General features: G+C 38.2%; 1 protein-coding gene across 1 annotated transcript; it reads left to right on the forward strand.

Moving 5' to 3' along the window:
• The first annotated feature begins 1,563 nt into the window (after positions 1–1,563).
• Positions 1,564–12,340, forward strand: LOC149841205 (putative WRKY transcription factor 72). The gene is made up of 3 exons (XM_090005214.1): positions 1,564–1,860; positions 9,156–9,269; positions 11,681–12,340. The coding sequence occupies exons 1-3, from the start codon at positions 1,564–1,566 to the stop codon at positions 12,338–12,340; spliced, it is 1,071 nt and encodes a 356-aa protein (XP_089861340.1).
• The last annotated feature ends 14,003 nt before the right edge of the window (positions 12,341–26,343 follow it).

The following is a 26,343-nucleotide window of genomic DNA, read 5'->3' on the forward strand; positions in this document are numbered from 1 at the left end:
ATTGACCTTTATTACCTTTACTTCTTGCCATCCTTTCAGAGAGAGAGAGAGAGAATGCCGACGAATGGGAAGGAAGACAGAGTAACAGGAATCGATCTTTCAGTAAGCACGTTTGAAGATAAAGGAGAAGAAGCAGAAGAAGGAGGACGAGATGAAAGAGTGAGAGAGGAAGAAGATGGTGAGAGAAAAGAAACCGGAGATAGCATTGAAGATGATGAAGAGGAAGAGGAAGGAGAAGAAGATGCCTCCTTGAAGCCTAGCTTGCACCAAGATGAGGTAATTGCTTCACATATGTAGGCACACATACAAGGGGTTCCTCTACCGATTATGCTTGCATCCCACAAGGCACCTCTTTGGAGAGGGCTTCCCTTATATCCACCTCGTCGACATCTTTGAGCCCTACGATCCATCATCTATCTCCAAGATGAAAATTAAGGAGCCTTTAATGGACCTCCCATCCTTGGATATCATCATTATCATCAAGCCTTATCCCAACTACATGACGTTATTTTCATAGGATATGACTAGATTCACGGCCGTTTGCCACTGACGCCAACCCTCCATTATCCGGGCGCGGCTTGAGACTGACACTAGTCGGGTCGAAACCCCCCTAATGACAGAGTTCCCATCCCGTTAGACATGTGGTGTTAAATTATTACACCACTATTACAAACTCAAAATCTTCTTTTTCCATTAATTACACAGGAAAATCTTCTTTTTCCAAATTGCACATAGGTCACATTTATACATGGTTTGAACTTTGAAGGGTGGCCAAGTTCACGAAGTAATCACTTTTAGAAAAATGATTTGGCATCTTCACCGTCCGCATTGTACATGGACTATGAGCTGAGGTCCTTGTGGGATGAAGTAATGGACGGTCAAGATGTATTTGACAGATCACCTGATCTGTTCTCCTACTACAGATGACAGGGTTCATGAACTGGGACATTTTTTGCTATTAGAAATGTTGGAGTTCATGAACTTGGTCACGCTCGCCTGGATGTTATTAATGGCCCTTAATATTAATTAAAACTAAGCTTCAACAGTCAACCCTTCTAGAGTCGATCGATCTAATAAATATTCATCCTTGGAGGAACACAAACTAAGGTCTTTGGCTCGCACCATTGATTTCTCCAAGGGAGTGAATTGGGAGCGGATTAGTATATTTTGTGAGACTTACTAAATACGCAAAATAATGCAACCAATTTCTTCGTTGGATGTCAGAGATGCCATTAGCATAATTTACACCCTCCCCCCCCCCCCCCTCCTCTCTCAACTTATTTTCCTTATTTTTCTAGTTATCTGCGTTAAAGAGTGAGATGGGACGCATGAAGGAAGAAAACAAGATGCTGAGAATGGTTGTGGAGCAAACCATGAAAGACTATTATGATCTCCAAATGAAGTACGAAGCCCAAAAACACAAAGTTGGCGACATAGCTCCAACCACACAAAATGACCAAGTAAGCCCAACTTTTACATGCTCATATGAGAGAGAGAGAGTTATAAATCTATATATTTTGGTGCTTTCAGGATCAGATCTCTCTCTCTCTAGGAACAAGCTCGATGACCCATGTGAACGATACACAAGGACAAACGGTGCAAAACTCACCACCGGCAGAAGCCAAGGATTCTACGGGGTTGGATAACTCCAACAAGTTGGAACTCTCTCTCAACATTCAGACGGGCAGCTGCACCGAGCGGTCTGGCGAGAAGAGGAAGGAAGAAGAGAGTGAGCTCAAGGAATGGAGCCCATGCACTAAGATACAGAAGACAGAACCTGTTGCAATCCATAGCCAAATTTCTCCTCCCCAGTCAAGGAAAGCCAGGGTTTCGGTTCGAGCAAGATGCCAGGGAGCCACTGTAAGCATGTTTTTTGTTTTTTGAGAGAAACTGTAAGAATGTTAATGAAATCACCTAATTAATCACTATACTGTATATCTTTCCTATAGTTACACTGGTACTCGATATGCCCTAGCATATGACATATCAGGCATACCAATATACCAATACTAGATACCGGTACAAAACTCGTCTGCTAAACCATAAACTGAAGTATCAAATGTTTAAGAAGCTGGCCTCAATTACTTGAGAAACGTATACATATAAACATATTTTTATTATGTTATAAATGAGTATAAGTTTGTTTCTATTATCATTTTTGCATACATACAAGTACAATTTCATTTTATAGACACTTATTTTATAAGATAAATAGCTATTAACGTGTAAACAAGTATTTTACTTACATATAAGTATCTTTATAAAAAATATATACTTTGTATCAACTTTTGAGAAACTCATACCAATTTTTGAAACTACGTGTTTCAAATAAAAGTGTACCTGAAACTTTTTATGCCCTCATGTACCTGTACCAATACATGTACCCGTTTCTAGCAACTTTGATCCTTTCATTGGCACAATAAAACACAAATATTCTATTTTATGTCAAAAGGAGTTCAATTTTTATTTCATGAATGCTTTTTCACAGTCATGATACCAATTCACCATGCATTCTGCATCACTATTGTCATCCACATGAGACTAAAACATGCCACCGCTGCCATCTCATTGTACCATATATCTTCATGTGCCATCATCACAATTTTATCTATGTTTAGAGGATAATTTAAGTTTTCATGTGTACTTTCGTAAAAGGGTGAAGTGGGTCACTTTCTCTGTATTATAGGAATGAGTTAGTTAATTTCTGCATTTTGATTTCTATTAACTAGAAAACCATCCAGCCCCCCACGTTATTGAGAAAAACCAACCCCCCTATTGTTAGAGCAAATCAAGTAAAATGCTGTTTTACGAAGCTATTGTGAAGTGCCAACACAAGACTTGACACCTGTCCTGTTCTTCATACACCACCAGCTGGTAGGCCAACTATGTAAAACAGTTGTCACTTCTCTATTGAGAGTTTTACATAAGACGTTTTACCTGATCAACTCTGCCTAGTTGGCTATTATTTATTTACGTATGACATATCCTCTTCTTGTGATTATAGATAACACACATACCTGTGAGCTGTCAACTTTGAAGATGTAGTTGGTAGATGACTACTTATTACAAAACTGGCATGATTTCATAGTTATTTTGAGATGAACTTCATGCTTTTTTAGGGTTTAAACTAGGGGTGGGCAATGGGCCAGGGTGCTCGCTGGGCCAAGCCGACCCGGCCCGCCATGGGCAGGGTTTGGGTCAAGGTCATAGGCTAGGGCCTGTTAGCTACCGGTATAAAACCCAGTCCGTTATACACGTGGGCTGGGTTTGGGTCGGCCAGTGGGCTACTGGGCTGGCCCGACGGGCCTGAGCTATTTTTGTTAATTTTTAACAATATAAAAATTCTAAAAAATAATTAATTACATAATAACTTGGTAAATAATATTATTTACCTAATTAGTTGCATTAATTTTATAAAAACTAGAAAGATAATTAGTTGGGTACATGAAAACTTGTTAATTATTTTTTTTTTTACCTAATTAGTTGGGTTTGGGCCTGGCCGAGCCCATTAAGAACCAGACCAAAGCCCGGCCCATTAGTAAATAGGCTGGGCCATCTCTAGGCCAGGCCACACTTAAAGCCCGGTGGGCCAAGCTCTAGATGGGCCCGGGCCGACTCGATGCCCACCCCTAGTTTAAACTATCTAATTATGTGTTTTTACTTTAAATCTTTTTTTTTTAAGAAGTGTTCTTACTTTTACTTAAAGCCAAATGAAGTGTTTCATATAAAATTACTGCTAGCGCACCACAAACAATGGGAAGGATTGGATAATTTAGTGTAAAAAAGAGCGTGAAGATCATATTCAAAATTCAATAATAAATAAAGATCAATTAACAAGAGAGGTGTCTCCCATTCTACAAAATACTCATTGGAAAGAAAGATGTCTTCCTTTGTCAGGAGAATTTGTGTACATATTATTACCATTACTTACATTGCAAAATGGAATATAAAAATGACAACATATAGGAAGGATGAGTAGGAGTTGTGAGTGTTTGTGAAGAAATAAAAAACACAGTAGAAGAGACACACAGTTTACGTGGTTCGGCCAATGTAGCCTACATCCACGGAAGGAGATCATTCATCTTTTATTCTCTCATATCTTTGAGTACAACAGGAAGAGGTATTTATAAAACAGTCCCACAGAGATAGGGAAAGTAAGATAAACATGCCAGAAAGCAAATGAGAGAAATAAGGAAAGTGAAACCGCCAGATCTCCCACGATAGGATATCGATCATCACTCCCCCTTAAGTGGAGCATGTATGTCATGACATCCCCACTTACTCATTGCTTGGTGTAGATCAGATCTTGATATTCCTTTGGTTAGACCATCAACAACTTGCTCATTGCCTTCGATGAAGAGAGTTCTGATTTCTCCTGTTGCAACTTTGTTCCTCACATAGTGACAATCAATTTCTATGTGTTTAGTTCTTTCATGATAGACCGGGTTAGCAGCGATATGTATAGCAGCTTTGTTGTCACAGAACATATCGATAGGTTCTTTTGTGGAAAACCTCATTTCTTTTAGAAGATTCTTTGTCCAAGTGAGTTCACAGGCTTCATCTGCCATAGCACGGTATTCGGCCTCAGCACTGGACCTGGCTATAACCTTCTGTTTCTTGCTCTTCCAAGTAACTAAGTTTCCTCCGACGAACACACAGTATCCTGTAGTGGACTTCCTATCAAGAATGTCACCCACCCAATCTGCGTCTGTGAATCTAGTGATGTCAGCATTGTTATTCCTTTTATACCAAAGCCCTTGTCCAGGTGATCTTTTTATATAGCGAAGAATACGATCAACAACATTCATATGTGATACCTGAGGGTCATGCATAAATCTACTAACATAGCTAACAGCATAACATATATCAGGACGAGTTACTGTAAGGTATATTAATCGTCCAACAAGACGTTGAAACCTTTCCCTGTCAACCTGTGGTTCATCATGTTGAGCACTGATTTTACAATTAGAGTCCATAGGAGTATCAACTGGTCGAGCATCAATCTTCCCAGTTTCTCGAAGGATGTCAAGAGCATATTTGCGCTGAGATAAGAACAACCCTTTGTTGGAGTGAGCTATCTCAATGCCAAGAAAATATTTGTTTCTTCCTAGATCCTTGATATCAAAAGTGACTTGAAGATATTCCTTTAAGTCCTTTATTTCTTTTGCATCATTACCAGTAAGAATGATGTCATCGACATATATGAGAATGAATGTGGTACTAACTTTGTTCTTCTTCATGAACAAAGTGCTATCGGTATGGCATTTGAAATATCCAATTCTCTCAAGAGCTTTGCTGAGCTTAAGATACTAAGCTCTGGGAGATTGCTTTAAACCATATATGGCTTTATTAAGCTTGCAGACAGAATCAGTACCTTCTTGAGGATGACCAGGTGGAAGTGTCATATAAATTTCTTCATCTAGCTCTCCTTGAAGAAATGCATTCTTGACATCAAGTTGATGAAGAGCCCAATCAAAGTTACATGCAATAGAAAGTACAATGCGCAGAGTATTCATTTTTGCAACAGGAGCGAAGGTTTCTTCGTAATCAATACCTTGAGTTTGGGTGTAGCCTTTGGCTACGAGACGGGCTTTGTATCGGTCAAGAGTTTCATCACTCTTGAATTTTAATCGATAATGCCATTTGCATCCCACAGCCTTGAACCCTTGAGGGAGTTTCACAAGATCCCATGTATGATTTTTCTCTAAGGCTTCAAGTTCCTCTTCCATGGCTTTGCTCCAGTTCTTGTCGTCCTTAGCTTCGAGGTAAGTTTTAGGTTCTTTTCTGCTATCAAGCTCTTTGATGAACATAGCATAGCCTTTTGAGATCTGGTTATATCCAATGTGATTTTCTATGGGGCAGGCAGTAGAGCAGTAAGTCTCATAGTCAGCTAAATACCTTGGAGTACTCTGAACGCGTTCAGATCTTCTGAGTTGAGAGGAGCTTTCAGCTGATTCTCTTGGATCATCATTCATAGAAGAATTTGTTTGATTAACAGACTGATCGCTCTCTAAAATAGTCTCAACTGTCCAAAGAAGATTGTCATAGTCCTCCATTGTCTGAGTAACGTTCTCCCCCTGACTTTTATCCTGACAAACATAATTTAAGACAAAGAAAGGAACATCTTCATTGAAGCATACATCTCGCGACACATGAAGCTTATCATTTTCTGGATCATAGCATTTGTACCCCTTTGAGCTAGAGCTATATCCAACGAACACACACTTTTTAGTTCGAGGACTAAGCTTGTCTCTTTTATGAGATGGAATCCATACATGAACTGTACACCCGAAAGTGCGAAAATAATGGATGTTGGTCTTGGACCCAGTCAGAAGTTCAATTGGACTCTTGTAACTTAATCGTCTACTAGGCGTTCAGTTAATTATGTGACAGGCAGTGGCAACAACAAAGTTCCACAACTGTTTTGGAACCTTACTTTGAAACATAAGACTTCTTGCAACTTCAAGTAAATGACGATTTTTTCTTTCAGAGACCCCATTTTGCTGGGGGGTGTCAACACAAGAAGTCTGATGAATAATGCCCTCATCTTTGATGAATTCCTCAAACCAATGATTTACGTATTCTGTCCCATTGTCAGTACAGAGCATTTTAATCTTGCGAGCATATTGGGTTTCAACCATTTTGTAAAAGGCCTTAAAGTGATTGAAAACTTCAGACTTGTTTTTCATCAAATAGATCCAGGTAACTTTGGAGTAGTCGTCAATAAATAGAACAAAGTACCGGAATCCGTGAATGGATTCAATAGGAGCAGGTCCCCAAACGTCTGAATGAATCAGATCAAAAGTATTTTCACTAACACTTTCAGAAGTGGAGAAAACAGGTCTGGTCATTTTTGCATGCTGACAGATGTCACAGAGACTATTATTGAATTGGACATTGGGAAACAAAAAATTTAAAACACGAGAGGAAGGGTGACCCATCCTTCTATGCCACTTATTTCCTTCATTATTTCCTGCAAAGAGAGCTCTGTCAATCATATTTAAACGATAAAGCTCGTTAGTAAGGCTTCCTTCACCAATCGTTTTCTGAGTCGTCTTGTCCTGAAATACCACATTTGAGTCAGAAAAAATGGCATAACAATTTAGATCTTTTGTAATTTTGGCAACTGATAGAAGATTTTCTGAAATGTTTGGCATGTATAGAGCATCCAAGTTGTGATCAAGCAACCGAATAGTACCTTTTCCTTCGATCGGTATATGAGAACCATTGGCTGCAATAACCGGATTGCTGTTTTTGGATAGAACAAGATTATCACAGATATTGCCATGGTTCGTCATATGATGAGTGGCTCCCGAGTCCACAACCCATTGAATATTACAACAACAATCAGACTTTTGAATCATACCTGCGTTAGCAAATGCCGGCTCTGTTGTTTCAACAACCATTCCAGCCGACTTTTGATCGTGAAGACATTTAATCATCTCAACCAATTTTTCCAATGTGGCTTGGCTATCTTCAGCGTAGACCTGATTTGCCTTTCCTTTGTAGTCATTTCGATCAAAGTTCTTTTTGTGAGTATAACCACTATTCTTTCCCGGACGACCTATAATGAACCAACAATTTTCTTTTGTATGCCCCAACTTGCGGCAGTGAGAGCACCGTGGCTTTCGGTCCATTAGTTGAACTTTATTTTCAGTTTCATTAGCATTTGTTCGAGAACTAATAAAAGCCGATTTGTCTATTTTTTCAGCATCGTCGGTCATGACGATTTCATGATGAGTTCCCATTGCTCGACGTCTAGATTCTTCACGCATGAGAGTAGAACAGACAACACTTAAAGAAGGAAGATCTTGAGTCATGAGAATCTGACTCCTGAGTTGTTCATACTCATTTCCAAGACCAGCAAGAATTTGAAAAATTCTTTCTTGTTCCTTTATTTTTTTTATCTGCGAGGGATCTGTGGTGGAAGGAATGTAGGAGTCCAGTTCGTCCCACTTTCCTTTCAACATGCCCAAATACTCGCTTAAAGGAGTTGTTCCCTTTTTTTGATTTCGGATCTCTTGAGTAAGTTGATACATGCGAGCAATGTTGTATTGCTCGCTGTATAGTTCATAGGCAGCATTCCATATGGCTTCAGCAGTCTCGAGAAATAAGAAACCATTCGCTATCTTTTGTTCCATAGAATTTAGAAGCCATGACATTACAAGATGATTGCTGGACTCCCAATCATCATACTTAGGATCATTCAAAGGAGGTCTAGGGTTTCTTCCATTTATCAGACCAAGTTTGAATTTTTCACTCAAGAAGAGAGTAGCAGCTTTAGACCAAGCAAGGTAATTAAATCCATTTAAAAGAGTATTGGTGATCTTGAGACTCGGATTACCTTGTTCGTGAACCACAATTTTGGTGGTAGATCCTTCACCATGAGAAATTCGTCCAGCGTTTTCATTGTGGTGATCCGTCATGATTTTTCAGCACCCGTGACGAACGATCAGCCTTGCTTCAACACCCGTGACAATCAGCCTTGCTTAGGAAATGAACCTGGCTTTGATACCATGAAGAAATAAAAAACACAGTAGAAGAGACACACAGTTTACGTGGTTCGGCCAGTGTAGCCTACATCCACGGAAGGAGATCATTCATCTTTTATTCTCTCATATCTTTGAGTACAACAGGAAGAGGTATTTATAAAACAGTCCCACAGAGATAGGGAAAGTAAGATAAACATGCCAGAAAGCAAATGAGATAAATAAGGAAAGTGAAACCGCCAGATCTCCCACGATAGGATATCGATCATCAGTTTGTGTGAGGACCTTGATTCTCTCCTTATTCGGAAATGAGAGATATACATCTTGATTGTTTTAGGCGATTTTCTTTATTGTGAAAGTGTTCTAGGCAGCTTTCACAACTCTCTCTCTCTCTCTCTCTCTCTCTCACACACACACACACACACACGGATGGATCCATAGTGCCAAGGTGTTTAATTGTTGAAGAACATTGTTAATCTACTATCGATAGAGCCAAGGTATTTTTTGTTATTGAAGGTCAAGCTACTATCAGAGAGAGAGAGAGAGAGAGCTTTATGATCATCATAACAATCACATAATCACTATTATATCTGTTGCATCGTACACGATCGACACCACTTTTAAAGTTGTTTTCTTCCAACTAATACTAATTTGACGGATTTGCAGATGAATGATGGGTGCCAATGGAGGAAGTACGGGCAAAAGATAGCGAAAGGGAATCCATGCCCAAGAGCTTATTATCGTTGCACAGTTGTGCCTGGCTGCCCTGTTCGCAAACAGGTCGGAGAAACGCGCACGCACATACACATGCTTGCACGCACACACACGCGCACCCAAATGCAACTAATATATATATATATATATATATATATATATATATATATATATATATATATATATATATATATATATATATATATATATATATATGGAATGCTTGTGGTCGTCCATCACAAACACAAAAGGGGCAAAAATGCGCTATTTGCCCTTTTAGCAGGAACTGAGGCCTTTACCAGCTTTCAAAAACCGCTGCTAAAAACGTTTTTTGCACTGGCTGTCCATCATCCATCAAGCCCCGCGTTGGACGGCCAGCACAATTGTGCAGGTAGCTGCACACCTAAGGGTTGTGCAGCTAACACTTTTTCCTATATAGATAAGATCCAGTGTATCATCGGACGCTCCTGGGCGTCGAACGAGGTCGGACGCGTGTCCAAAATTTTTTCAAAAAGAACCCTTTAGCGTGGTTCCTGACCTCCGCTAAAGAGTGACAAAAAACACAAAATATATGCGCCGCTGACGTTTGATCAGCAGTGCATATTGCGTCCAATTTGTGTGGAACCAGATGGGTGTTTGACAATACACCCTTCTCTTTTTTCTCTTTATATATATATATATATATATATATATATATATATATATATATATATATATATATATATATATAGAGAGAGAGAGAGAGAGAGAGAGAGAGAGAGAGAGAGAGAGTGGTGTATCATTGAACCCAAAAAAAATCAGACAAAAATAGGATGCACATACCGCTAATCGTGTGTTGCGTGCAAAGAAAAAAAAAGCCAGTCTTTTTTTTTTGCCCAAACCTTTAGCCGCTAGTTGTTTTTTTTATGTTATACTTGGTGCAGGTTGGGCACGTCCGATTTTCATCGGACTTTTGGGGGTTCAATGATACTCTGAACCGATATATATATATATATATGAGAACTAGAAATATGGCATTTTCAACATTTTTTTTGCAAATCCAACCATGTGGATGCACTTGGCATGATGAATTTGCTATGAATCAACCATTGAATCATGCATTTTGGATGAAAAAAAATATAATTTTTGAATACTTGAATATTTATGAAGAATATGAGCCATTGATTTTAAAGCCTTAAAAAATCTCATTTATGCATCAAAATCGGATGATTCAAGAGTGTGTTCTTATAAAATCAAGCATGTAAATCAAATCCATATAGTGAGATTCAAGAGAAAAGAACAAAAAATTCATGAAAATTGTGGTTCACACATTAGTTCTGATATTGTACTGACTATATATATAGTCACCGGAATATGAGAACTGAAAAATGAGAACTAGAATATGAAACTATAAATATAGGCATTTTCAAGACTCTTTTTGTAAAACCAACAATGTGGATGTGCTTGGCATGGTGAATTTTCTAGGAATCAACCATTGGATCGTGTATTTTTTATAAAAAAATATGATTTTTAAATGCTTGAATATTTGTAAAGATTATGAACTATTGATTTTAAATTCTTAAAAAATCTTGTTTATGCATCAAAACTGGATGATTCAAGTGCAGATTCTTATAAAACCAAACATGTAGATCAAATCCATATGGTAAGATTCAAGAGAAAAGAACAAAAAATCCATGAAAATTGTAGTTCACAAACCATCCAAATCACTTTTAAAAATCAATTAAAAAATATTTTCTGACAATTATGACCATATGGATGTGATCTCCATGGTCAAAAACCTAAGAACCATCTCTTGCAGCAATTTTTTTTGATGTAGACATAGGATTTTATAATGTGCTAAAATCAGCAGTTTGATTTTGAAGTTTTCTTTCAATCTAATGGAGTCCAATTTATTATTCTTTAAAAAAATTGAAGTTTTTTTAGATCATAAAAACCCAATCTATGCATAAAAAAGATCATAATAAGAGTCAGTTCTTAGGTTTTTTATCATGAAGATCACACACATGTGGTCGGATTTATCAAAAATTGCTTTTAAAATGATTTTTGAAAGTGGTTTGCACAGTTTATACCTTCTTTTTATTGGATGGTCCACACACCCGTGTTTGATTTATTGGTAAATCTACGCCTATAGATGTCATCTACATGGTTTACTTAGTATGAAATGTACGTACTAGTTATGGTTCATGTGCTTTGATGCACGTACAAGCAAGAATTTCAAGACTTCAAAAATAGATGGGTCAAAAAATCATATTTTTACATTGAGAAAACATATTCAAGGTGTGCTAGCAAACAAAGCATATATATGCTCAAGAGATCTATGAGGTCAGATTGAGTTGATACCAACTTGTGACTATAATTTTCGAACTAGGTTGTACACATATGGTCGACTATAGCAAGTACATATTTATTTCTCAAACTTTTTTAGTTTTCTTTCTTCCTATGATGATTGACACCTCTTTTTCTAAACACGCGGGTAGGTACAAAGGTGCTTGGAGGACATGTCCATTCTCATAACAACATATGAAGGAACTCACAACCATCCCCTTCCAGTGGGTGCAACCGCCATGGCCTCAACAACTACAGCTGCAACTTTCATGCTTCTCTCTGAGATGAACTCCACAAATCCAGAGACACAAAACCTTAACACTTTTTCATATAATCCTTATGTGAACTCCGTTCTTGACAATAGTGCCAGTAACATTAGTCCTTCATCTAAGGGCATTGTTCTAGACCTCACAAAAACCCCTCAATCCTCATCATCATCTTCACCATCTTCTTCTTCATTCCAATTCAGTAATTCCTGGTTAGCCAACAAACCTCGCAGTAGCACAGTGGGATACCCAGGAGGTGGGGTTAGGTATGATTTGAGCTCATTGGACACACAGATGTTTGGAAAATTGCTGAATGAGCATGTTGGAAAGAACTGGGCTGGAGGTCAGTCTATGGCTGAGAATGTGACTGCTATAACTTCAGATCCCAAGTTCACTGCAGCCATTGCTGCTGCACTCACTTCCTTCATCAACCAGGGAGGGCACCTCCAAAGTGCAAACTCAAGTGCTCAAGCAGATGCTGATGGCTCCACATTCAAGAGATGGGCAAGTGAGCAATTCTCCACAATGTCAAGACATCCTTTGTAGTGTGTTTGCATGTTTCATTTCTTTTTTCTTCTTTCATTGATTTTGATTGTGAATTGGAGGGTAAGTTTGGATTGCACTGGGTAGCAGTTGAGGTGAAACTTGTACATATGTTTTCAAGAATGAAGAGATTAATATTTAATGCTTTTATCATGGGCTTTCAAGAGCTATGTGTATTCATCAACAGAAGAATGTGCATATATAGGTGTGTGCATTGTGCAACATACCCATGCTTGTTATTGTTAGACCAAACGGTGATCTCGAGAAAATGAAAACTAAGGAGTACAGATTCAACGTTAGTGAGGAGTCCTCGGACAACAAGGAGAGAGAGTTTCCTATTCTTGTGAAGTATATGAAATATAAGGAAAGTCCTAAATTAGAGTGGTTGTGAGGATGGGATTGTAGAGTCCCATGTAAAGAAAGATTCCTCTGTGTAAAACGTGTGGGGGGCTTTCCTCCTACATACATCTCTTGTAACAAAATAAATACGAGAGCAAGGAAATCTTATCTCGTGAGTGTATGAGATAAGATCTAGTACCGTAGATGTAGGTCTGGTCATAGACTGAACCATGTTAAATCGTTGTTTCCTGTGTGTGAATCGTGTGCATGAAAGCTAGCATACTATGATATGGTATCAGAGCCAGCATCAATGACAACTTCTTCATTGAGCAGTTCATCAGTTTCATGTTCATGCTCATCGACTCTTGACTCTAAGTTCTCTTTTTCAATCTCTCAACACGTTCCAGCACTTACAACAAAACTCACATCTGAAAATTATTTGTTATGGGAGTCTCAATTCCTTTCATTATTGAATTCGATAGGTTGAACCCCTGCCATCTAAGTCCAAGGAGATAGCTGGTGGCCAACGAGCGATCAATCCTGATTTTCTCATGTGACAGAGGCATGATCAACTGTTATTGAGTTGGATCATCTTCTCTCTTTCCAAGTCAATGCATAGCCAGATGATAGGCATCTTGAAGACTTCGTATGACGTTTGGAAAGCACCTAGCCAGCCAAGTGGGCTTGAGGGCTAGGTCAAAAGGAGGGGGTGCTCTTTCCCCTCCCACGATAAATGTGGTGGGGGAATGAAAATGACCCCCGCATTTAAAATTTTAATGAGGGGACCCCTCTTCCTCACCCGCTCATGGAGTAGTGGGGAAGAGGGAGAGGCCCCTCGTTAATGAGGGAGTAACCCCCCATTACCCATGGGCGTATAAAATCCATGGATCCCCTCTCTCATCCCCTCCATTTTTATTGAAAGTGATAGAGAAAGAGAGAGCGGGATATCACGATCTGGCATATGGTAAGGCACCTCTCTTCTGCTTCTTTTTGTGTAAGAGAAACAATGAGACAGAGAATCGAGTTCTCTATCTTAGCCGCCGTGCCTATAGCCTGACCGTCTTGCTTTGGGTTAACCCAGACCAAGTTTGACCAGGTTAGAGGCAAAATAGATAGAGGTCTCTCTCTGTCTCGATCAGTCATGAGCCAGCCACCAGGCCGACTCAGTCTGGGCAAGCCTAGACTAAGCCAGACAAAAAAAAAAGGGCGAGATAGAGAGGCAACCCTCTCTGTCTCGGTTTGTGGTCGGTTGGCCACCAGGCTGACCCAGCCTGGATGAGTCCAGACTGGGCCTAGTAGGGTTAAAGCCAGGAGGCTCTCTGTCTCAGCTCGGCCGGCCAACACCCAACCCATTCGGTCTGGGTGAACCTAGATTGATCCCGACTGAGAACAGAAAAAAAAAAAAGTGACAAAGAGCTAAGCTCTCTGTCTCGATGAGGAAAATAGAACCAGATCGAGTCGGGTCTAATAGGATGAGACAAAGAAATTTCTCTCTCTATCTTGGATCTGCAATAAATTTTTAGACCGACTCAGTCTAGGTTCACCCAAATATAGCCCGATCACTGGCACAAGGCGAGATAGAGAATCCAACTTCTCTGTCTTGGCCTGCATAACAAACTGACTCGGTCTGGGTGTAACCCAGACTGAGCATGGTCAAGTCAGGGGTGAGACAGAGAGTAAAAGCCTTCTATCTCAGCCTGTTTACTAACCGACTCGGTCTGGGTGAAGAACCAGACTGAGTCTGGTCAAGGCTTTGACGAGATAAAGACTCGGTCTGGGTTCACCCAAATCAAGAGGCGAGATAGAAAGCTAATGCTCTCTGTCTTGGTCCAAATGAGATGAAACCAAACCCAGTTTGAATCAGACTGAGTCTAATACTCTCGGGTCTTGGTAGACCTAGACTTAGTTTGGTCAAACATGAGTGAAACATAAAGAAATCTTTCTATGTCTTGGTCTATGAGAGCCCAGGATCGGCTCAGTTCGGGTTTGAGACAGATCGAACCAGCCACAACCCTCGGTTTGGGTGTAACCCAGACCGGGTCAAGTGGGTTTGCACCAAGACCAGTTTGGTCTGGGTGAGACTGGGACAAAGCATGGGTTAAAAATAATATATATTTATATATATATATATATATATATATATATATATATATATATATATATATATATTTATATATATTTATGGGGGGAAAACTGAGACAAACATTGTCTCAATTTCTTATCATGAACCGGATATGGGTTTGGATCCAGTGAGACCAAACCCATAACAAATCAGGTTTGGATCTAGTTTGGATCCAATTAGACCAAACCAGATAGGATCAAGTTTAGATCTAGTGGGACCAAACCAAAATATACCAGGTTTGGGTCTAGTTCGGACCCAAACTTAAACTAGATCTGTCTAGTTTCATTCTATACCAAACTCAAAATGAATCAGGTTCGGATCAGTCATATCATATTTGGATCCAATATATGAAACAAAGACTAGATCTTTGTCCAGTTTGATATTCACATTATATTAGATTTGGATCTAGATCTGAGTTGGAGAAACAAGAACTGAAGCAGGAAGGTCCAGTTTGGATTAAACCTAGACCAGGCTAGGTTTGGGTTAGGGTTAAAGTGAGGATAGGACTGAACCCAGTCTCGGATGAGTATGGGTTAGGTGAAAGGTTAGGTTCAGTGTATTCAGGATTATCAAAAAAGAAAAAATATGAGATGATGATGTTAAAATTTGAACCCCTAACTTCTCATGAGAAAGCAACTACCCCTTACTAGTAGGCCAACCCAGTTCAGTTGGTCAAAGAGAGTAAATAAATTTTATATATATATATATATATATATATATATATATATATATATATATATTGTGTGTGTGTGTTTTGGGTATGTATATAAGATTCAGATCGGGGTCGAATCTGATCTAAAATTTGAGAAACAGATCAAGAGGGTCAGCTGCGTGAAGCTTGATGTATGGTTGTAGACCCATTTGAGAGGTACAAAGACTATTTTGTCTTTATTATGCCTAATCAATAAATCAGGCATAACTCTTCACCACAATATCGGATTTAGGTGATTTTTAGACCGTTGAACTTCTCTTTTTGAGAGAGATCAATTGGAATATGGGAAAGATGGCAAACTCTAAGAGTTTGATATTAAAGTTTGGCAAAGTGGCTTAGGGGTATTTAAATAATTCTACATAAGTAGAGACTTGATGATATTTATTATTGTGATTTTTTGCTCATTTCAGAACATCATTTGCAAAAAGGTTAAGGTTGATCATTAGTTTGAGATTTGGGTGATTTGAGGTTAGTGGACATTTGCAAATAACTTCCTAGATAAATAAGAGACAAACTTTTTCATAAATGCATCTTGATATGTGATTTCATATACTTTATAAGTATGTTGATGAATAGATCAACTAAATTTCATGCTTAGGAATCTATATTTCTGATACTTTCAATAAGATGCATGAAGATTATGATACATATTACATGTTTATTTTAGTACTTGATCATGTCATGTAAATGCGAACATATGATATGACTTGTGTCATGTTTGTGCTTGTTGTGAAAATGAGGATAAAAGTCTTATACATGTAATATGTTGTGGAAAATGAAATGAAATACTAGGCTTTGAGAAAAAGAACTAAAGTTTCACGATTCTTAGAAAAAATGATTTATTCTGAGAATGTCACACTTATACCTTGAGAGAGGTATTGTAAGTGTCGTGACGTGATTAGTGATAATGTGTCTCTATGATTTATTGTTATCCCTAGAACTATAACATGTATATATGATTACATGTGGAACATTAGTTAGTGCAGATACATTTAAAACTGTATAACACACTAACGCTAAGAAAGCAAAGGAAAGAAGAAAATGAATAATGCACCTAGGGTAATAACACAGAGAATGATAAGAAACTCTAGTAGGAAGGACATGGTCTAGGGCTTTGTTAGAGGTGTGTATACCCCGTTTGTGCTTAAAAAAATTTAGAAATTCTTAGGTAACCTTTAAGAGTTAAAAAACAGAGCATATTAGACTAGGAAGTAGCATGAACCACAAACTTTGGAGGCATATATAGCTCCTTGAACACTTTGGGGGTAGGTATAGCTTCTCTAGCTCTTCGGCTAGCTACCGATGAGCATATTAGGCTCTTCAGCTTGCAATCGATGAACAAAGCTACATTGATTAGAAGTTCATTGTTTGGACCAATTTGAACTATGTTGTTATGGAGTGATTCATATGTCTGGCCAACAAACATAGACTCTGGAGTTGTCACATGGGTTGCTACGTCCTAAGAGGCTATTTTCGGAATAGCTGATTAGTGTAGAGTACGACATTGAGAATGTCTACTCTAGAAATGAGGATGATTTCAGGAAAGATAATGAAAAAGGTAAAAAGGGAGAGAAAAATATATAAAGAACATGTATGCTAGTTAGAGCACTAAACTCAGACTAGGAGCTTAAAGCTCAATATAGTTGTAATGATCATGTCTTATATTTGTAAATTGAATCTTAGTAAGTTTTAGTCTCACCAACACTTGGTTATAACTGCAAGATTGAAAAGCGCAGTGAACAGGAGGACTTAACTCGTGGACTTGGACTCAACTACCAGTGACCTGAAGCAATGTAGAGTACTTCATTTTATTTATACATTTTCTATTATAAGCATTTTTTTAAAACTTTAAGTTAATGAATATGGATGGTTTGGCATGTGATGTTGGACTAATGTTTTTGATAGCGATATTGAGACCTTGTTATATATAAAAAAAATCTAATTGGGTTTTTGAGGTTGTTTTGGTATTTTTCCTTTGAAAACTAACATCCATGAACCCGGGCTCGAACAGTTTGGGTCGTTAGATAAACAGTCATATGCGGCTCACTCGAGGTATTGAATTTTATATCCTAAGAATCAACTGCATGAATTGAAGAAAAGTGAAAAATTAATAGATGATTATATTCAGTGGGCAAAACTGATTGTTCATTAGTTTGCAATAGCCGAAAAGCTTGTTGATGAGTATAATTTGGTTCTTCACATCCTTCATGGGCTACCTAATAAATATATAGCCTTTAAGACCTCGATTGCCACACGTTCGGGATCTGATTCTATCGTTTTGAATCAGCTGCATGGGATGTTGCTTACTCAAGAAGCCCAACTTATCGAATCAGAGAAGAAACACGATAAATCATTTGTGCTTGCTGCCAATGTTGTTTTTAACGCCAAGGGTTGCAAATTAATCAAAATCGGCAGTTCAGCCAACATGGTGGCAGATTCCTTAGAGGCTGAAATAATCGAGGTCGGGGTGGTAGGTTTCAGGGCAGAGGTCAAGTCAACCAAGGTGGTAGAGGCCAGGCCGACTATGGTGGGTACAATCATGTGGTTTGTCAGGTGTGTGGCAAACCTGGGCATGAATCCTAACAGTGACACCAAATTGCACATATCTTTCAAAATGAGACATGCAGCCACAAGTTTATCATGCTTGTCAGACAACTGTGGGGGACGATAGTTGGTACCCTAATTCTGTCGTGACACACCTTGTGGCTAGTGATCTCAACAACCTATCAGCCAACTATCATTGCCCAGATACGGTAAAACTGATTAGGTTTGTTTATTGAAAACGTTAGTGATTCAGTTGTTAAGCATCATGACAAGTCTTAATTTTTTAAAGACATTTTAAACATCTTTCTTTGGTTGCAGGGGGCGTTATGGATGTTGCAGGAACAAGCACGACAGGCGTGGGAATAGCTTCACAAGCCTCTCTTCTCTTACTGTGTGTGTGTGTGGGGGGGGGGGGGGGGGGGTGTGAGTGTGTGGGCACGGGGGAGTGATGGATGCATCAAGGTGTGTGTGTTGGTGTGCGTCAGGGTGTGTGTGTTGGTGTGCGTAAGGGGATGAATACTGAATGTGTTGTCGGGTGAGCTTGTGACTGTGACTGTGTTGTGCATGATCCATTCTTCCATGATCACTGCTCTGAGATATTCTTTCCTGTAAAGGATCTTGTTAGCTATTATGGTTGCTTTGGCAACCTCAGTTATAGATAACATGTCACAACATTCAGGGACAGCAGATCAGTTTGATCACTTTCAGGTTTTCATGGCTACTGCAGTTCGGCTTTCTGACACAGGACTTATCTTGCAATTCTTGCAAACCTGTATTCGTTGTGTCAACGGGTCACAGAATATTCGGTTTTATCTATTCTTAGGGAGGACTGAGTATAGGCGATTTCTCTCTATCTTGAACAGCATTTGGTGGATCCTCTCTCTTTGTAGCCGGAATGTTGTTTGCATTTGCCTTTATCAGTGGGGTTGTGGTTGTGCCTCTGGTTTTCTTTTAGAGTTATGCAAGCCAGTGATATCTGCTGGATTCAAAGAATTAAGACTGCATCTATGTTTGTTCTTTGTCTTTTGGTAACAACAAGTGATATCTCATCACTATCTACTGTATTGTAATAGTTTTATTCCGATATGTTATGAATGATATCTTCTTTCAAAAAATATTTTTTAAAGATATTTTACATGTTTTACATATTTCTCAAAATTTAGTGTCGGTTCAGAAGTTTTTTCAAGACAATAATGCGGTGTTTGAATTTCATCCTTCTTATTGTGAAATCAAGGATCAAACAATGGGTACCTTGTAAACACCTCATTTTTAACCACGATATTTCACATATCAAAAATCTTATGTTTTCGACTTACTCCAAAATAAGGGCAACTTTGATCCTATTTTTGTTCAAAATGACTTCTTCAAAGTTTCTAACCAAAATAAAAATTAAACTGGAAGATCTCAGTTTTCTAACAAGCCAAAAATCAATCTAATCTGACATCGAAATCCAAATTTATAGCAAAACAAATTTGTCATCTCCTGACAACACATCATGTGTCATTAGCAGTTTAGTTGAATTATATATATTTTTTTGTTACAAAGATCCATAGTATATACATTCCTTTTATAAATAGTATATATAGACAAATGAATATATTTATATAAATTATATTTGTTTGTAAATGTATCTATACAACAGAAACAAATAGAGGCACCACGTTGTGGAGGCTGCAACTACTATCCTTGTGTTCTTAGCTCATCAAGTTCTCTATCCTTGCTAGAGATAATGAGGTCCGTTCTAGAGAGCAACACTGCTTGAGTTTGTGAAAGCTCTTGTAGACCCAAAATAATGAGCTCCTAGATAGAAAACACCATATCATTTGATTCAAGCAGATCCTCTGTAGTCTACAGATTTTAGCTCTTGCAAGAGTTAAGTCTACACCCTCTCCACTTGAAGTCATTCATTTCTTCTATCTTCCCACCCCTATTTGCTCATCATTCTTTCATTTGTAATAAAAGTATATATAAGTATACAAGGTAATAAATTTATAATGAAAGTAAATTTGTAAACAAAGTTAATATATGTATATGCGCATTATCATCTCCTTGAGGCCCCTCTTCATCATATAATGACTTGACAATTATTGGGTGTTGACAGGTACATTCTCATGGAGATAAAGTCCCATGAAATACAAGTCGATGTCATCATCACCATCGTTGCAATTTTCTATTTCAAATGAGAACAACATAGGATAATCATTAGACCTATCCCTCAAACAAGTTGACACGCTTTTGCTAACTATAGGAGGGTGATGGGGTTATTGTTGAGCATATCCAAATTGTCGGATAACTTGATTGACCATATATTTGATATTCAACTTTATTCATGTTATTCAACAATATGTTTTTCCTCACGAGGTTCATGACTTGGATAACCACATCCTTCTTAATTACATCTTCTTCATAGGAGTGCCATGTTACCTACAAAATGAAGTTTCATTTATTGTTAATCCTATATTGCATTATTTATAAAAATATAACTACATTTACAACATATACTTACATGTGCTTCGGTCAGCACGCATAATTTTTTTTCTCTTCCTCTTCAGTGTGACCTGGTTCATATTGAAATACATAAAAATTAAGGGATTGAGTCACGTCCAAGAAGCCTTCCATTGAATATGTGCTCTCATATCCAAACCTATAAAGATTAATACATAAATTAGTAAATAAATATAACAAAATAATATTTTCATAACAATCAAATCAAACCAATATTCATACCTCCAACAACACCAACATGTCAGACAATTTTTTTTCTACACTTCACTAGATTGATGTGATCTAGGTCTTGCAACAATTTCATATATAATGTATGGATTGTCTTCTCATCACTATCGATGAATAAACATGTGCCTAAGAAGTAGAGTAAGAATGCCCTCAACCTCCTCTCTATCCTATGATCGACCTTACCTCCAATGCAGGGTATCTTTCTCTTTATTCTCTTGGTCATGTTGCAGTCATATGTCTTCCTCAACCATGACAATTTTAACATTTGACCTTCGAATGCATCCTCGAGTTCTCCTAATAAAACTTTACATGAGTGCTTTAAATATCCAAATCGAGATGCATTCACTAGCTCCTCATGGCACTTCAGTCCAATGATGGGTGTTATATCTTCTAAGGTGATTGTCATCTCAAAATCGAAGATCTCAAACATGTTGGTTGTTAGGTTGCATAACTGCATCACAAAATTTACAAGACTATGACAAAATTTTCATGGTGTGACCTCCAAGAATTTTAAAAAATGCATTTTATCCAACTAGTTTTTCACTTTCTTTGATAGTATTAAGAACCAAGATTATGCTTGGAACCAGTAGAACTAATGCATACGGGGTGTTGGATCCTCCAACTCTTGAGTATGTAAATCTTGCAATCATAATAAAATTTGCATGAAATCAGTCAAATATTAGAATTCATAAAAAAAACATATAACCTAAAATTAAAATTTTGATATAATATCATAATTCAAATTCAAAACCAAACACACATATATATGAAAAATTAATGAATGATTGAATGTAACATTGAAATTAATCACAAACATCTTGCAAACATATTGTCAATGCAACTTTTTTTCTTGGAGCATGCACTTGCTCCTCTAAGGGCTCATCTTAAACCTTCTCAGACTCTTCAGCATCCTCTTGTACACTCTTCACAACTAGAGCCTTTTCCTTTTGTTGAGGTACCTCTCTACAAAGGGATTCTCTCTCCTTTGATTGAGGATTATTAACATCATTCACTACCTCACCATTTTCACCTCCTATCTTCTCTGCCTCAACCATGGCATCCTTTCTTTATGGAGGTACCTCCTTTGCCCTTTCCACCCTCATAGTGTCCACACTATCCATCTACATCTCACCACTGCCATTGCAGGTGGTCACATCTCTTGATTCCTCTAGTCGGGCATTGAGGTTAGCAATAACCTCAGACTCAATCAATGGCTACTTCAACTTCTTCACCACTGACTGCACACATGAATCTCCCTTAAATGCTTTTAGGATGGAAGACATGGTTTTGACCACAGGCTTCTCAACCTTTTCTTTTGCAAAATGGCAACTGAAGGTGTTGGTTGCTTCTAATTTGAGCTCAACTTTCTTGGCCTCCTTTTACTCATGTTACATTTATCATGGTATATGTTAGTCACCCATATTTTTTGCCACAAAGCAAGTTCCTTCTCTATCCATGTGTCAAGCCTCAATTGTACTTCATAGCAAGACAAATCAGTATGTGGGTAAGGTATTTGTTTCTCTCATTGCTTTATTCCATCAGTAGGTATTGGTGTCTCCATGATAGTTTCTTCAATCAACATTTTATAATCAATAATTAAAAAAATTCTATAAAAATAAAACAGACAAATTGATGATTGACACTTATTGCCTTTAAAACTTATTATCCAGGAATTATATTAAAAATCATAGCTCAAAAGAGAAGTCAATCCATGTATATAAGAAAAGATATTATGATCATGAACATAACTCTAAAAATAAAAATCAAAATGCACACTTGCATCTATCAAACATCATATCATACAAATAGATATAAATGAGAAGAACCTTGTGCAACATGAACAAATTATAAGACAAATTAAGAGGCATATGAGAAGAGAGAGAACTTTTTATCATGAAACTCAAATCAAGATCTATAAAATGTATTAGATTTATGACCAAGAGTGAAATCAAATAGCATCAAAAAATAAAATGTAATGTATAGGATAACAAGGAATGCCTAAAAGTAAAAAATATGTAGAAAGAGACAATGCCAAAAAAATGTGCTTACCAAAAAAGAGTGCCAAAATAACATAAATAGGTAAAATATGAAATAATTTTTAGAATTGTACATTTATCTATTCATTTAACATGAAGAGATAATAACAAAATAATCTATTCATGCCAATGTTCAGTTTAAAAAATGGATTGATGCCAGAAATTTTAAAGAATAATTGTTTCAACCATTAACGATATACTTACCAAAATATCTCACAACCGATGATGTCCCAGACGCTAAAAAAGTCATCGATGAAGTACCGTTGAACATGAGATTGGATGCATCTTAGTTTTCACACACAGGTTTTGGCTCAAATATCTCATCGTTGATTGGGTCCTTGTTTGTTCTAGATGTTTGTGGGTCCAGGTATATGGGCACACACAAGTTTTGGTTTTTAGTTTTCACACAAAAAACCAAGTTGTTTAACATTTTGGAACTGATCTCACCCATGGGTTCATTGAAACTGAATTGAGCGGGATCATGTATAAATTGGTCTAAGCTCTTTGGTTTGATTCAAGTTCACCCAACCCACTTTCACCTCTAACTAAGATGGTTCATGGATTCTCAACTATAGAGATAGCATCATTTTTATGGAAAAGATTAAATTCCTCATGGGAACAAACAAAATAAGGATATGAATTGATTAAATGGAAATAAAAAAGGGATGATTCCATTCTAATATAGAAGTAAAAGGTTTGTTGAAATACTCTTTATATTCCTCTTTGTATTTTTACTCAAACAGGGTTTGGGTGTCACGAGCTTGAAAGTGAAGGCCCCTGTGTCATGCCTTGGTGCTCCTCAACACTGAAGGCTGGCTTCCTGAGCATGTGGGTACAGTAACACAAGCACACATTCACACAATCACATAAAGAGAGCGAGAAAGCAAATTAAGAGCAAGAGAAAGATAGAGAAAGCAAGAAGGCAAGAAAGCATAAACTTCTTATAGCAAAAGTAAGTGTGTACAAAAGGTCTTGTATCACGTAGTACACAGAGGGGTTTTAGAGAAAAGCCTATTACAGCACTTGGAAAGGGCAAAGGGGTATTACATCAGGTAAAAACAAAGTGAAAAACTTGGCAGTCGGAAACCTGCTCCCCCACCTAAGTTGGTGTCATCATCAACATTAATTGGGCATGGTACTCCACGAGCTAGTGATGCTTCCTCATACTGGATGCTTTGTCCCATGTTGCCTCACTCTTCGGTAGTCCTTTTCACTGCACCAAATACTTCTTTACTTCATCGAGGTAGTTGTTGGAGTGGTTCAAGATCACTTCTGGTTCTTTGCTCAATGTGTTGATTATTGAAGGCATTTGTTATGGGATGAAAGCATGGTGCGGTATGCTCTATAGTGGATCCTTCTTGTCTTCACGGAACAACTTCAGGTTGGATACGTGAAAGACTGAATATACTTAAAAATATGTTGGTAAGTCCAACTTGTATGTCAAGTTCCTAACGTGCCTTGTGATGGTGAAGGGACCATCATATATGCAAATGAAACCTCAATGGTGTCTCTGAAATATAGCTATGTGCTTGGTGAAGAGCTTCACCAACACCTTGTGTCCAACGTGAAACTCTGCAGGTCGACATTTCTCGTTTGACTATTTTTTTATGTGTTTTGTCACCTTATTTAAATACTTATTTGCTAACATTGTTTGGTCCTGCTAGTTCCTAATCAACAGGTATGCATAAGGTGCTTTCCCACATCCTTGAGTAGCAAGAGACTATAGAGTATGCAGTTTTTGTCTTATTACAACTTCAAATGGACTTCGGTCAGATGAGTCACTTTTCTAGATATTATAGCAGAATTAGGTGATATCAAGAAAATCCATCCAATCTCGCTAGTTAGCAATAACAAAGTGCCAAAGGAATTCTTTCAGCATGTGATTGATCTACTCGATCTACTCATCAGTCTAGGGATGAAAATACATGTTGAAGTGCAAGTATATCCCCATCAAGCGGAATACCTCTTGCCAAAATTTTCTAGTGAAACAAGCATTGCGATCACTTACAATACCCTTTGGGATTCCCTAATGCTTGACCACATGCCACAGGAATAGCTTTGCGGTATCAACAGTTGAGCAAGTGTCAGGGGCAGGTATAAAGACAACATACTTTGAAAACTTGTCCATAACCACAAGAATTGAGTTTCACCTGTGTGCAGTAGGCAAGATGACAATAAAGTCTATGGTGATACACCCTCATGTGATGACTCGACATGAGTAATGGCTCCAATAATCCTACAAGTCTCTGGTTAATGGCCTTGTCTTGCTGACAAATCAAACAAGTGTGCATATATCCATCAACATCATCATGCATTTGCGGCCAATAGTATATATGCTCCAATCATGCCAATGTCCTTTGCTACTCTTGGTGAGCAGCCCGGTGCATGTCATGACATTCTTGTATCAAGCACCTTCACAGAGTACCCTACCATGGGATATACAAACGAACTCCAGTGGTGCAGAGAAAATTGACTTCCAACCATAACCTTCGAGTTTTTCCTTCCTTCACTAAGGTGATAAGTTGTTGGGCAATAAGACCATTCTTCAATCCTTCTCGAACCCGCTCGAGAATATCGCTCATCAATTGGCTAGTTCTACCTTTCCCTTCGTGCAGTGCTGCAAGATCAACCTTCCAACTCAATATGTCAGCATCAACATTGGTCATGTCTGCCTTGTACTTTAGGACCATATCAAATTTTACTAGAAATCCTAGCTAGTGAGCTTGTCTCAAACTCAGCTTCTTATGGGTCTGAAAGTAACTTGTTGCAACATTGTCAGTTTGTACAATGAACTATAGCCCAGAAGTTAATGCCTCCACACACAGAGATAATGCACGATAGTCAGCATCTCAGAATCATGCATTATATAGTGTCATTTAGCTTGCGGCTTTCAAAAGTGATGGGATGTCTTTCACTATAAGAAACATGTGGATTAGCGATGACCTAAATCCGTCGCTAAACAGTTTAGCGACGGATAGCTTCCATCGCGAATTTTTTGATGCTAAGTAGCGACAAAACTTATCTGTCACTACTTTCGTCGCTAATTTGCGATGGATTAGCGACGGAAATGATCTGTTGCGAGTCTGTCATTATTTTAAATTAACGATGGATAATATCCGACGCGAGTCCTTTGCTATTTTAAATTAGCGATGGATAATATCTGTCACTAAATTTAAATAAAAAAAATAAAATAAAAAAAATAAAAAAAAAATCTCCCTACCGGACAGTATTTCGATAGCAATAGGTCAGACTTGGACCGATTCGTCGGCGGCGACGGAGGAGGAAGACGACCCACCACCGGATCCCAGCAAGTCGTACTCCCTCGGCCCCAAGATCTCTGATTGGGTCTCGCAGAGGTCGGAATGGACCGATCTCATTGTTGACGGCCATGACGGAGACGAGGCCAGTGGAGGTAGGAGTCGAGGACGCACTTGTGCTCGGTCTAGGTGGTGACGGCGTGCTGCTTCTTGTTGCGGTAGAAGCGCATGAGGCCCTTGACGGAGATGTTGTTGGACTCAGT

The sequence above is a fragment of the Nuphar pumila genome, chromosome 4, assembly GCF_984573655.1.
Source record: "Nuphar pumila chromosome 4, dmNupPumi1.hap1.1, whole genome shotgun sequence".
Classification (NCBI taxonomy): domain Eukaryota; kingdom Viridiplantae; phylum Streptophyta; class Magnoliopsida; order Nymphaeales; family Nymphaeaceae; genus Nuphar; species Nuphar pumila.

Bases quoted from the DNA above. Each gene is read 5' to 3' on its own strand.
- LOC149841205 (XM_090005214.1), top strand. From the start codon at position 1,564: ATGACCCATGTGAACGATACACAAGGACAAACGGTGCAAAACTCACCA. The intron at 1,861-9,155 runs GTAAGCATGTTT...ACGGATTTGCAG, and splicing joins CAAGATGCCAGGGAGCCACT to ATGAATGATGGGTGCCAATG. The intron at 9,270-11,680 runs GTCGGAGAAACG...ACACGCGGGTAG, and splicing joins GCTGCCCTGTTCGCAAACAG to GTACAAAGGTGCTTGGAGGA.